Source organism: Argiope bruennichi, chromosome 7 (assembly GCF_947563725.1).
Source record: "Argiope bruennichi chromosome 7, qqArgBrue1.1, whole genome shotgun sequence".
NCBI classification, from domain to species: domain Eukaryota; kingdom Metazoa; phylum Arthropoda; class Arachnida; order Araneae; family Araneidae; genus Argiope; species Argiope bruennichi.
The window spans coordinates 123,580,162-123,595,521 of record NC_079157.1 but is presented as its reverse complement, the minus strand read 5'-3'; the positions used below and the strand labels follow the sequence as shown (position 1 = coordinate 123,595,521).

Here is a 15,360-nt window from a genome sequence, read left to right as displayed (position 1 = left end):
AACTGAAACGAAAGTTCTGTAACGGTTAAAAGTTAAACCTATTGATATAAATTGTATACTTATTGAAAAATTGAATCAATTAAACTAAAATCTTTCTAAACAAATTCTACAAAATTATTTGTTTTTGTTTAAATTATTATTTAATAATAAGACAGATAAAATTTGGCAATTAAAAAAAATAGAAACGAAACCGAAACTGAAATCATTTTAACTGTCACCGCAAATTATTCGCCGCTTCTAATCCAAATTGTAAACAAAAATGCATTGATCTGCTTGATTGAAGTGCGATTAACAAATATCTAATCTTCATTTCTGTTACAAAATTGTGAAATTTTGTACAAAAAGTTATGAAATTTGATTGCAGTGATTGAAATGATTTTAAAACGATTTCCACCTACTCCAATTATACTTTCTTGTCTTCAAATCTGGTTGTTTAGTTATTTGTTTTTTGTATATCAACATTACCTCATGTTTTCTGTATATTTAACTACAATAGTAGTTCTTGCTGTTGCAGCAGGGTTTAAGTATTTAGCCTTTGAACCTGTTGGCGAAGAAAAATCAAGACATGTTTTATTTAAAGACAATTTAAACGATCTTCCAATCTATGCCCATAGGGGCGGTGGTCACGATGCACCAGAAAATACTATAGCCGCTATAAGAGAGGTAACGTAATTGTCATTTAAAGCTTTATAAGCAAACTTCTCATAATTGGATTCAGTTTTTGCGGTGGAAAAATATTAATAAAAACTAGTGTGCATTATACACATACTGCAAAAAAAAAAAAAAAAAAATGTGCAAAGACAGGAAAGAGTTGGGAGGAGTGGAACAGATTTCACAGTTTTTTTTTTATAATTAACTAGTTTAGTGAATTAAAGAGTGAACAATTATTTATAAGTTAAAATATGCAAAACTAGAGCTGATTTTGAAATTTTCATTGATACTGCCACATCTTGAAAGCTTTTCTTTTACGACCATTTCCTGAGTGCAATATGTTATTATTTAATATATTTATTTAATATATCTTGTTGCATGCTTTCTAATGCATATTCGTGGTATTTTTATATAGAAAATATAAAATTAGTGATTCTTTTTAATTTAGAGTGAAAAAACTTTAATAACTTTCTTAATTTAGCTTTTGTTTCATTTTTTTTTAATTTCTTGATATTTATTATAATGCTTTTTACTTCAAAATATACAGTAGAATTTCCTTATATAAAATTAAGTGATAAACATGATTTTAGATAGAAAATAATTTTTTTAATGCAAAATGATACCGAATGATCTGTTATATGTATTCATAATTTATATGAAACAATTATGAACAAAATATGAACACTGGTGCTCTTAAATAAATTTTTGAAAAAGAGTGGTATTTTATTTCATGCTTTTTGTTTTGATCAATGGAAGGTCGGCTTTTTTTATTGTTGTACATTATTGCTTTATATTATTTGTTATATATAAACATAATAATGCATACTAACATATTAATTTAATAAATTTTAAATTATCAATGTACTTTTTGCATTGTTACCCCCCCCCCCCCCAACAACAAATTTATTTAAAAAACATTAAGGAAAATTAGGTATTCAGAAAATGAAATGTAATCAAGTATGTCTTATTCTTCCCTCTTAAATTTTCTGTTAAAATGCATATCACATAAAGTATGCTACATTTAAGCTTAATTTGATTGATAGTTTGCAAACATCATATCTTTGAATTAATTATACATTTAAAATATTTTTATTTTACAAATAATAAGATTGAAAAAAAAATCATTGTAAAAATAAGAATTTGTATTTACTTCTGAACTTTATAATTGTATGTCTTTTATTAGTCCTCTTTGGCAACTAATTGGTTCACCAGAATTAATGATAGTTAAAAGATTTTTTACATATTTTCTGTAATTATGTTGTACTGGCTTCCTCAGCAAAATATTTTCAAACTTTGATAGACCTATAAATCTTTCTATTTTAGAAGCCTTATAACATTCTGCACATTATGCTATGCATTTCCCTAACTTTCTATCTCAGTATTATATCACAGGAAAGAGAAGCACTATATAAAAATGTGTGGACTTAAAAATTTTTTTGTCTCCCTATCCCTGTATTGATTTCATCAATTTTTATTCTATTTGAAAGCTTATGAAGTTTAGATATGTCACCAGAGATTAACTGGTACCTCTGTCCTCCTTTTTCTAGACATATTGCAAAATGAAATTTGATATAGCTTCCAGTTACAACAATTGGATCAATTTTGCAAATTATTTCATAATAATTTTGCCACTTTGCTTAGAGAATCATTCAAAGAGCTCTTCAATTATTGTGCAAGTATAAATTAAAATAGTACTTTCATTTGTTCATCAAAGTTGGTTACTATTAATTTCATTGTATTATGATCATGGATAAATATCTGAAGGCAACAAATATTTTATTCTATATGAAATGCTTCTTGAATTATTAATTTCAATCTGAAAAGCTTTCATAATCTGTTGTGGAAGGTATAATTAGTAAATTCTTCATTCAAGTTAAATTCTTCATTCTAATGATGGAATATGAAATATATTATTTTATTGTCAAATAAAATGAAAATGCCACATATTCTTAAATTATAAAAAAAAAAATTTAAAATGTAATGAATTATTATTATTATTATTTTTTTGTGAAAAAAGTTTTATTTTTGACATTGTTTATTATTACTGGTTGGTTTCATCACATAGTGGATTTACACATAAATGCCAAGCAACCACATTGTTACTTGCATTTTCTACAAATACTGTCACCTTTAGTATGAAATATGTTATGTAAGAGTTTTTCTTCCCATTCATTTTTCAAGTAAAAAATAAAATATCACAGAAAATAAGACTAGCATATAGGCAACAGATCATTTAAAAGACTGGAGAATGATGAATGGGGGAAAAAATGCAATAGCTTTAGATAATTACTGTCATAGAGTTGCTATTATTGATATCTGGCATTATACTTTATAACAACTTGATTAGAAAATATTTATTTTTTTTACCTGCTTGGTAAAAAGATAAATATTTATTACACTCTCATGGTACAATTGTAAGCAATTATTTATACATTTCTATATAATTTTAAAAATGTGTGAAATTCTTATTTAAATACTTATTAATTTTCTTTATTTTCTAGAATTAATTATTTTTGCTTATAGGCTAAAAAGAATGGTGCTGATGGCATTGAAGTAGATTTGTCCTTCACAAAGGATAATATTGCTATCTTATTTCATGATGAAACTATGGAAAGAACAACTAATGGAATGGGGCCTTTAGCTTCAAAAACATTCATGGAAATAAGAGAGCTAGATGCTGCTTCAAATCATATTTATCGGTATGTTATTGTTGAGTGTAATGCTTTTAACATTCAATTTATGTATATAAATGTTATTTATAAATATATTAAGCAGAAATTATGAAATGATTTTGATGAATATTGAACTAAAATTACATTTTAGTATATTTTACTACTTACTTTGTATGTCCTTTATTCTCAAAATTTTTATATCTGTTCTCATTTTATATGCATATATATATATATAATGATATTTTTAAATCTAAATTATACCCTAATTAATTCCCAAAGTTTTAGCTTAATTTAGCCCATATTAACTTCATTCTAAAATATTCTTTTATTTCCTGATCCCATTCTGCCTTTTCTATTTAATTAATTCAACAGAAGCTTTGTAAAATTTATTAAAACAGCAGTTGCCACACTCCAAGTAAAGGGATAAAAAATTGTCTCACTAAGCGAATTCTTTTTAAAAGATACCTAAATTCCTTTCTGTAAATTTTGACATGTGTAAAGAAATTCCTGTCAGAATCTCATAGAATGTAAGCACTGGGGAAATATTTTCTCTCTTTTTTTTATACTCTTTTGCTCTTGTATTTCTGGTGAACGAACGCCTCACTTCTTGTACATAAATTATGCCTTCCGTGATGGAATAAAAGCAAAGTTTAAAATTCGAATGTGTCATCTCTTCTCGGCCACACATCTGCTTTAAAATTATGTTTATATATATATATATATATATATATATATATATATATATATATATATATATATATATATATATATATATATATATATATATATTTATACACACATTATGATAGATGATATTTTTTGTATTCATATTGATTTATGTGAACACAATTTATTAGCTATGATTTAATACTTGCTAAAATTAAAATGTGAGATGTTTTATGATGTTAAATATCAAGTAATATTGTTGTGCACTCTGTATTTTCTTAAAACTTTTTGAGAAGTTAAAAAATGATTGTTGAAAATAAAATAGTTATAAATGAAAAAAAAAATGTTCAGTGATTTAGTTTTTACTTTTAGTTTTAGCTAAGAGAAAATGTAAAATTTCAGGTTTGTGGCTTATTTTTATTTAATTTTATAAATTGCATTTTAAGAACATATTGTGGAATAGAAGGCATTAATCGTAATTTTAACTCATTACTTCTTAATATTGTTTTATTTGTTCCAATTACAAATATTTACAAAGAATAATTAATTGCTTTTGTTACACAGTTAGCAGCAGATAATGGTCACACTTAACTATGGATATGCTGTTAGGCTACATTTCAAAGCAATAAACGTACCAGTATGTTTACTGTCTAACCTAAAATGCTCTGTATATTAGGGAAAGTGTGTGTGAGGGGATAAAGGAGTCATCCATTTAGGATATAAAGAGCCAAAAAGCAGTGTCTTTCAATTTTTCTTTGGGCATCTATGCATGATCCATTTTAGAAAATAAACATTTCTAAAAGTAAATAATATTTTTAAAATAATAGGCTGAACCTTGCATTATTTTTCTTATGATTCTAATCATTAAATGGATATATCAACTTAAATGTCTACTTTTTTTCTAAATAAACAATTAAAAAATAAATAAAAGTATTATTAAAGAAACTTCTACTTCATTGGGCTATTAACTTGACCATATTCTAGGTGCAGTGAAAATTAGTGCATTTAAAAATTTATTTTTATTGATCAGCCTTTAAATGAAATATTCACTAAAATACTGAGCAATCCTGGACATCTAGCTGAAATTCAGAACAAATAAAGGATGAGGAGTTAAAAATTATTTTATATAATCTGGAATATCTTTTCATTTTCAACTTAATGATAAAATCACATCTTTTGTAATAGAAAGCATTATGAACAAAGTGAGAAAATAAATATATTTGTGCATGAGCATTGTATAGATGTTTCTACATGCCCACAAAAGCAAAACTTGCCTTTATATCTGATATATGTGTTATCTATCTGAATCTTTCCTAGGTGATTAGTTTTATAAGGAAATGTAATAAAAAGTAAGAAATTTGATTAAAAATTTTCTGTCATAGAAAAAAATGTATAGCAATATTCCTTTGATTTCAAAGTGTATTTTTTAAAAACATAAATTGAAGCATTGATTGCTGAATAATCTTTTTGATGAAATGAGAATATGAAAGAATCAAATTATCTTAACCCAAATATAGCAAATCTCTTGTAAATGTTTTACAATTGAAGTTGCAATAATTCTTTTGTTATGTTTATTTTTTTTTTTTAATTTTAAAAGTACTGTGATTCATATTTATTTTTATGTTTGTTTACCATTGACCTATTTACTTCATACATCATTTATTTATTGAATGATTGAATTTTTAAATTAAAATATTTTATTGAAAATGAAATAATTTTATAATTCAGTTGAAAAGTTTTCATCTTCTTAGTGGAATAATAACAATAAATTCTGAAAACAGTAGTATTATTTAGTTATATAGCAGATAACAGTCAAATTATTAAAATTTCATTTTGTTACATTCTTTTGTTGACTATTGATTCCTTACATTGAAATAAGTTGCAATTAAATTGTAACTTATTTCAAGGTAATTAATTTGTCAATAAAAATTAAATAAAATTTCTTAAAATCCAAGATTATTTTAAGACCAAAATGATATTAAATACTGTATTAGAATTGATATAGAAATTCAAATAATAATGCATTCATAGTTTTGTTTTTTAAAATTAGTATTGATCATAATTTGAATTTTTTAAATGAAAGCTTATAGTACATAGTTTTATAGGATTGAAAGAGAACTTGAATTTCCATTTTTTTAGTGTGTATTAATTTGCAATATGTTTATTATATTGGTTTTTTTTTATTACAGAGATCGTTACAAAGGTGAAAAAATAGCAACATTAGAAGAAGGCATTGAGGAATGTCTAAAACTGAAAATGAAACTTATATTAGATGTAAAAGAATATGATAGTAGGGTAAGTTTTATTCATTTTAGATTAACAGGTTTTTGAAACCACACCACATCATTCTAAACTATGACTAGCAATCCCAAATGTAACCAGGTATAGATATTTTGAGGTGATATGAAATATTTCTATGAAATATTAGTTAACAAAAATTATTGAAAAATACATTTTTATTTACCACATTTCATAAAAATTTAATAAAAATAATATTTTAAATCAAACTTCATTTCTTTTATATTTAATTAATTTTTTATTCTTCTGTTTTACATTTTTACTCAAATGGGCGTTTGCAGTTGCAAGAAGCTTTATTTTATTCATAGATAGAATTGAAAAATATTTCTTTGTTCTATAGAGATCATATAATGGGAAAAAATTAAGACATCTTGTTTTAGAATGATTCCTTAATGTTGATATAATTTGTAGTCCTAGATTTTCCAAATGGGAGTTGCAATTAAGAGAATTGGAAGTTTTGTTAAAGTTTAAAAAATAAAAAATATGAAGAATAAATGTTTGTCCTAACAGCAGACAAATGCTTATTTCAATGAAAAAAAATATTAGTTCATTTAAAAGTATATATGAGGTTACATTTTCTTATGCATGTGAAATTAATTTTGGTTTTTCTCACTCTATTTTATAAAGCTGGATGAATATTTCTTGCAATCAGAATTTAAAAGTTCTAAATCAGAATATAGGCTGTATTTAGTATCAATGCAGATTCTTATACTATATGTGTGTCAGAAATGCAATGTATGCTGGATATATTCGTACCCCTGTAAACACGTGAAGTTTTTATTTATTGATGATAAAAATAAGTGATTAATATAATGTTATAAATAGGTTTTAATGTTATAATTTATATATACATATATATCAGTAAGTTTCTATGATTGATAAAGTATTTTGCCACATTTAATAAAATTAATTATTAGTTTTAATTATTTTAGAAATGGTTTCTCTATAGTGCTGATTGCTATGTTCCCCGTTGCTTTTTTACTCAGATTTTCCATTCTCTTATTTTTGCAGGTCTTAGTAAGACTTATATCAATTGATAAAATTAAAATAATATTGTTGTTTTTTAAGATTTTAAAATTCATTTTTGTTTGATAGATAACAAAATATTTCTAATTATTGGACTGATGAATAAGCTTTCATTTAAAATTTATAAAAAATGGAAAAGTTTCTAAATGTCTTGGTTTTTTTTCCTTTTCTAATTCTGTCAGTCATATTTTACACATAATTTAATAATTGCTTGTTTGTGGTTTATGTATAATGATGCTGCACTATTCAATAGTCTTTGAGTTCAATTTCTTTGTAAGGAACTGCATATGATCATAGATATATTCACATAAAATGGTGACCAGCATAAATACCAAATGAGTGCCCTCTCTTTTTTGAATACTGTAATTCTCCCCTCTCCTACCTGTTTTCAGAAAATGTTATGAGGAAGAGGGGAAGGAGAGTAGTTGATATTAGCCTAAATAATTATATATAAATTATTTTTAAATACTAAGGTCTAACAGCTGATAAATACATTCATTTCAATAGATTAATCTATTTTTAAGATTCAAATAATATAGCTATTATAAAGGCAATTGTTAATAAAAATACTGTTAAAATGCACAAAAGCATTTGAAGTTATATTTTAAAATATAGTGATTGATAAATCAAAATGCACATTTCTTTTGTTTTTCTTTGAGAAAGAGTTTCTAGAAGATCAGCACAATTCAAGATTTTCATATAAATAACTCTTCGAATTTTTCATTCAACCCTTTTTAAGAGGTTCAAAGAGTTAATATATTAAATATTTTCAGAACAAATTTATCGAAATTTCATTATAATTAAAAAAAACACATTTTAATTATAATTCATTATAATGTCTTTTTGATGAAAGAGCTGACTGCATTTAACATATATCATGCAATTATTTTTACTAATACTAAAAGTGGAGATTTAAATGTCTGTGGTCTGTCCATTACCCATTACATAATAGCAAATTGTTTGACAATGTTATCAAGCTTTATTCATATATGCTTTGGTTGGTGGAAACGTGTTAGTCAAAACAAGTTTTTGAAACTTGAATAAGTTTTAATAATCTGGGAGCACGGCAGTGCCCCCGCCAAAAGAAGCGGCACGGCCGTACCATCCTTTTCTCGAAGCAGTTCAGGCCATTTTCGACCCCCCCCCAAAAAAAAAACTTCGTTGTGGATAAAGCTAGAAGCCTGAATTTTAAGTAACCAAGCAGTCGTTATATAAACACGGTATATTTCAAATTTCATTAAATTTGAACCATTAGTTTAAGAATTATAACTAGTCGAAGTTTGTGAATTTTGTCACTGACTGACTGATTGACTGACTGACCGATCATCAAAACTCTAAGGCACTTCTAGCAGACATAGAAGCTTGAAATTTAGAATACAATTAGTGTTTAGCGTATAAATCAAGGAAAAACTAAAATATGCGTGTAATAATGGACGGATCGATAAATTTCTCGAAGTTTCGAGCATTATCCATTTTGTCGGCAAATTCGTTGCCAAATGGTCGCCAAGTTTATCGCCAAGCTCTGGGATCACTGGCTCGGCACTGGCATGATGACACTATTCGCACTGGGAAGGAAAATTACAGGTCTATAACAATATCTAATTTGAAATAATTCAATTTGAAGCTGTGGAAGCTGCAAACGCAATGGGTGTTTTTCAGAGAATCAATCTGGTAGAAGAAAAGCAAACTGATCTTCAAAGTATGATATGTATAGCATATGCTATAACTATACACATAAGTCAGGGCCTAGGTCTAAATAATGCATTGATGGATATCGGTTCCGCAGTATTCACATTTGGTCACGCTTACTTGACACTTTCGAGAGTTACAAGTCTGGAGGGCTTACATTTAATTAATATCGACTTTGGAAGTATTAAAGTGCAGGAATCCTTAATTTGTGAATACAACAGACTAAGAAGCATTTACCGTCCAGACTTGTCAAAAATCGTAACATCAAAGCTTTCGAGAAAAGCCCATAGAGACAGGGAGTGGGCTTTGAGAAAAACTGTAACTGAAGCTCAAGAAATAGTACCAGAAAATAAAAAGAGGAAGACTACATACAAAAATAAGAAAAGGATTATCTACAAAAAGAAAGGAGATGCCATCAAAAACATAACTTGTAAAAAAAAACTAACAATCTAAACTATCAATCTAATTTAATATAATATGTTAATGTAATCTAATTTAATGTAAAGATACATTGTGTTTTCATGCGATGGCCAAGTCAATCTATTTATTTAGACCATAAAAGATTTTTTAATATTGATATGGTTACTATAAGATGTTGTTTGGTTAGCTAATTATGTAATAACTTAAGACAGAAGGACCCTTAAGTAGGCAGTGAATAAATTGACCGACTTGGTATTACATGGATCTCGCAACTTTTTACAATAGAAGAATTGAGTTGCGAGACTTGGTTTTTTTTACGTTATGTTTTTGATGGCATTTGAATTTAAATAAAGAACCAAAATAGAGAAAATCTTTTTAATAAAACAGAAAAGATAAACGTGGATTTAATTTTTAAAATGGCATAATGTTTGAAAATTGCAGTATATAGAAATTCAGTTCAAGAATATATTTTTAAAAATAACTGCCTTCAATTTTTTTATCATATTAGGGTCAGCATTTTGTAATAAAAAAATTAAACTGATTATTTTGAAGTTTTTTTTCTTTTAATTTTGTGTTAAGTATTTAATTAGGATAAACTTTTGCACGAACTCTTGAAGTATATCTATTGTAAAAAAAATAGGCTTAAAAAAATTTGGAATTTTTTTTTTTCATTTATAAAATTAAATGTAATGAAAAAACTTAGCAATCGTTATTGCTATCATTGAAAGTATAAAAAGGGGAATAAAATTCTAAAATATTTAACTAAACTAATAAAATACTTGCTAAATATTTAATTTAAATAATAAAGAAATTAACATTTAAACTAAAAATATTTTTGTAAAATTAGAAAATACTGAAATAAAATCAAAATGAGATTAAAATTCTGCATTATTTGGAAAATAAAACAAAGAATTTTGTACTAACACAAACATATTTTGCATTTTTATAAAGCATAATTCTGCTCTAAGTTTCAATAAGATTACATAAGTTTTTCAATAAATTATACAATGTCATATATTGTGCAGAAATTATATGGCTTTATGTACTTTTCAAATTGAATCAGTTTATAAAACAGAGCTGTAACTCCAGCGAATAATTTGTTTCCGAGTGTATCATTGTGTTTCAGGCTAAAATCTATCAAGGTTTCTCTTACCACTGATGTTACGTGTTCCAAATTTACAACATGTTCATTTCATCCTCAAAATTATCAGATTAATTATTCATTATTCCATCCATGTCATTTTTCATCAAAGTTCTTACTGCTTATAATTTGTGCATTTTTTATTATTTATGAAATTTTTTTTCTTCTGATTTAGTTAAGTTTACAGCAATTCTAAACACCCTATTAGTTATTTCAAAACACTAATCGCTATTTGATTGACAGAAGTTTTTGAGAAATAGCAATATAATCTTTTGAACTTATTTATACTAAGTCTGATTTCACATTTATCTTGTTTTACTTCTTCCATCATTGATGACGATATATCTGCCCTTGTTTGCTAATCAAACACTATTTCCAAATATTTCTTACTTGATTGGGAATGTCAGAAGCAAAGGTAGTGTATGAAATTGAAACAGTGCTTTGAAATTGGAAAACTTTAAGATAACTAAATATATCATGATGTTAAAAAATCCTTGTTATTTTTTAAAAGCTTTATTTCAGTTTTGGAAAATAAAAGTTTTAAAAAAAACACAGTTTTTTTTTTAATATGTTTAATTTGCTCCATAATTTTCTGCCCCCTCATGATTGTACCATGGGCACTTGCCCTGCCTACCTTCCCTAGTTACGCTACTGCATACATATTCATATTTACGATGTACTTCAAAAATTTGAATTCTTAATATTTCTCATTAAGAAATATTCTTTAAAAATATTAAAATTCTTAGATAGTTTGTTTTCAGTATGATTAAAAAATTTTCTAAATATCAACAAACTTTATATATACCAAACACTTTTAGAATATTTTATCATAAAATGTATTTATAATTGATTTTCCTTGATTATTATTTGTATATTGCAAATAGCAATTTGTAAATAAACATGTAAGAATTTTTTTTTATAAGGAATAGATTTATTAACTTGTTATTTTTTATTTACTTACTGATTGATACACTGACAATGTTTGATGTTAAAATATTTTATTGTCTTTTATTAATAAAGAATTAACTACATAATTGTCACACAATTGTATTCTTTAATAAAAATGAAATTTATGTTTTTCTATTTTTTAAATACTATTTTAAGTGAATTTTAATTTTACCATTTGATTTTTTTTTTTTTAAATCATCTGCATTTTTGAATGGAGTTAAGAGCAAAAACAAGATTCCTTTTCATGTTTGTCAAAGTTTCAAGCTATATTAATAATATCAAAATGTTATGAATAGTTATTCATTAATTAGTTAATTAGAAATTAACTTCAATATATTTGGTTTAGTATTACAGTTACAAAATATTTCATAGTAGCAAGAAATTTTTAAATTTATTTCATAGAAGGTCTTTTGATATTTAAGAAGAAATGTGAGCAACTTTTTAATTTTCATTTGTACCATTTGTCTTAAATCTGAAATATTAAAAAATACAGTGATCATCATTTTTAAGGATTTTCTGTTTTCTTTATTTAAGCAAAGGTCCTGTTCCTTAGTGTTTTGATAAAATTGCATTTTTGAAAATAATTATGTAGATTATAAATCAGCTTTCAATGAAATTTATATAAGTTTGTTTCTCCTGTTTACATATCTAATATTAATAAAAGTGAATATATAAGTGTCGTTTTATTGATGATTCATAAGGCTAACTATCTGCTTTAAATTTTTTATTTGGCACACATGCACAGATTAACTTGTTAAATTTACAGAAGAAATTTGAAATTTTTATTAGAATGTTTATTAATTAAAAATGTAAATTTTGAAGTTTTTCCATGTTAACTTCAGAAAATATTAACATAATTTTCATTTCTCCAGAAAATGCTAGAAATTATTTTTTTGATGATACCAATTCAGCTATTGTGTAATTTTTTCTGAGTTTTGATAATTTTAAAAAATATTTTTATATGTAATGTTTAAGACAACAATACTTTTCATTGACATGTTGAAGTTTTAATAATTTTCATCGTTTCTGCTAATATTTTTTTAATTTTCATATTTTCTTTCCATTGTTTAAATCTGAAGAATGAAGATTCTGTTTATTTTTTTATTTTCTTTAGTTATAATGAAATGAAATTTTTTTTCCCCACTAAAATATTTGTTGAAATCTTCGATATCAAATAATATATCCGATATGCTGAAAGATTATACTTATTTTTCATCAATTTTTTTATCTCAATGTTTCAATCCAATTAACATGCTATCAGGTATGCTCATACAATCTGGATAAAATATTCCAGACTATTACACTGTTTGAATCAACTGCATTTTATTTAAGGACAGGAAAATGTAGTAATAATATGGTGTTAGATTATGACATTTTGATGGCAGATTATATGGACAGTTGGATTTTTCAGGTGAAATTTTCTAGTTGTAGAGAATATAAATGTGTATACAATTTAAAGATTCTTAATGCATCAAGAAGGGAAAATTCCATTATAAAAAAAGACATCCCATTAATTATATCCATAAAGAATTCCATTACAAAATATATTAAAATGAGAAATAAGTAATTTAAATCAAAAGTGTAATTTATAAAAAATAAGTAATTTCTGGATTTAAATAAAATTTGTTTTTATTATTTAAAAATAACTTTGTGAAAAGTGTTAAATCATAATATTTCAAACTATCAAAATTGCTTAAAGGACAACCAATAATTATGCCGATGTTTAAAAAAAATGTTTCGAAATTCAATTCAAATTAAATTTCCATTCATTTTTATAATGTCTATGCTATACAAATGAAAAGAAAAGTTCATATTTCTTTTCTGAAAAACTTTTCTTTCTTTTTTAATTCGTGTATTTTATCATGAACATCTAACAATAATTTACATTTGTGTATATATATATATTAGATCAACAAATTTTTATCCCTTTACTCGGAGTGTGGGAACTTGTCGACTTCAGCAGTTTTAAAAGTGTTGAATTAATTAAATAAAAAAAGTGGGATTGTATCAGGAAATAAAAGAACATTTTAGAATGAATTTAATATGGGCTGAATTAAGATAAAAATTTTGGAAATTAGTTAGCGTTTAATTTAGATTTAGAGATATCATTATATTATATTATATATATATATATATATATATACAGAGAGAGAGAGAGAGAGAATTATCTTTGATCTATTAAAACCAATCATGTTTTTGTAAGAAAATAATACAAAGTGGGGAAAAGAGGGGAACTTTACCATTTCAAAGCTCCATGAAAACTTAGTTTATTCAATAATCTGAAATAAAAATTTCTTCTGCTAAAATGGTGAAAATGACGATTTTTAAATTGTAGTTGGCAAAAAGCAATTATTTCATAATAGCTCATAACAATTTTAATAAATAGTTCATAAATTATGAAATTAAAAAAAGGTTTATTGATTAAAATGTGAATAACTTTACGATTTTATTTAATTTAATGATTTTGCATAAATAATTAATAAGTATGCAAATAATTTTATGATTTATTTAAATTTTAATAAATCCTAAAATTAAGATATAAAATGTTCCTAATCATAAAAGTAAGATCATTTAATAATTCATCTGCGAAGTTAAGGTTTATATAAAAACTTTATTGGAAAATATGCGAGAAAGATTCAAGGAGACCACTTCCGCTGGCTGAAAGTAAGTTTAGTGTATAAATCCCCATACATATATGCCTCAAAATTCTTCTTCAGTGCCAAGTTATCCTAATCAGGCTAACAATTCTAAATATCTGTTCTATAAGAATTTAAGGATTTTTTAATATTTATTCTCATGCTTTAAATATATAATGCTGTCTATTTCGAACTCTTTTTTTTCTCACAAATGTTGCAATCCGATGACATTATTTAATTACAAGAGTAGCGAACTTGTCAGCTTCCCGGATAACAAGTGGATACCCGTTACACATAAGACAATATGTAAGGCCCCAACTCAGGATGTATTTGTGAAAGAAGGAAAGAGAAGAACTTGCATTTATACGTAATTGCTAGAACATAACGTACCTTTTCTGAGCTAAATAAGCAAAATAGCAATAAATGCTATGATGCAAACACACATTTTCTTCTGTGTGAGACGTGGTCTCAAGGACCATTCATATTTTCATGGACTGCATAGATCAACAAATAAATTTAAAAACATGAAAAAAAAATCCTAAAATTAATTATCTGAAATATTAAACGAAACTTTATTTCGAAAAATTTCTAGTGCATTATTTGCAATACTTTGTTGCCGTGCCTTGTTGTAAGCAATCGGTCCAGTTGGCGAAAAGCCGGCCCCTTCTCAATAAAATGCGTTGAGAAGTTGACGAAAAGCAACTTCTCAATAAAATGCGTTGATCGTCACCTTGCCAGCTTTCGCCGTATGAAGGTGTTCATATCTTTTAGCATCAATAAAATAAAGATTTCTTTGATATAAAGAAAATATTTTCTTAATAAGCTAGTTTTATAAGATTATTACTAATTTCATTTGCGTTTGTATATTTTTTAGTTTCATATTATCGTTCTCACCAAGGTTGTTTTGTATTAGAATTAAAAACAAGAATCTAAAAATACTGCGTTCTACCATCACTAGATGGCTGTACAATACTGTGTCTCACATTGAAATACTTGAAAGGAGGGGGGAGGGAGGATTAATGATTGCTTTGCTTGGCAGATAGTTTTTCTTAAAATATTAACATTCATAGGTTAATATAATTATAAAAAATCAGTAAAGTTTTCGAAAACGGACACTAAATTTAAAATAAAAATTTCTAAATAATTCACCGCATTAAATATTTTTCTCGATATTTATTCATCGAGCAATCGAGGCTACTTGTTGGGATTTATT

General features: G+C 25.5%; 1 protein-coding gene across 1 annotated transcript in view; it reads left to right on the top strand.

Moving 5' to 3' along the window:
- Positions 1–255: 255 nt before the first annotated feature.
- LOC129975704 (glycerophosphodiester phosphodiesterase 1-like) overlaps positions 256–15,360 on the top strand; it is a 69,445-nt gene continuing 54,340 nt past the window's right edge. The window contains exons 1-3 of the mRNA XM_056088857.1: positions 256–663; positions 3,175–3,350; positions 6,179–6,284. Coding sequence (XP_055944832.1) covers positions 373–663; positions 3,175–3,350; positions 6,179–6,284 — 573 coding nt within the window. The 5' untranslated portion in view covers positions 256–372. The remainder of the gene's footprint in view (positions 664–3,174; positions 3,351–6,178; positions 6,285–15,360) is intronic.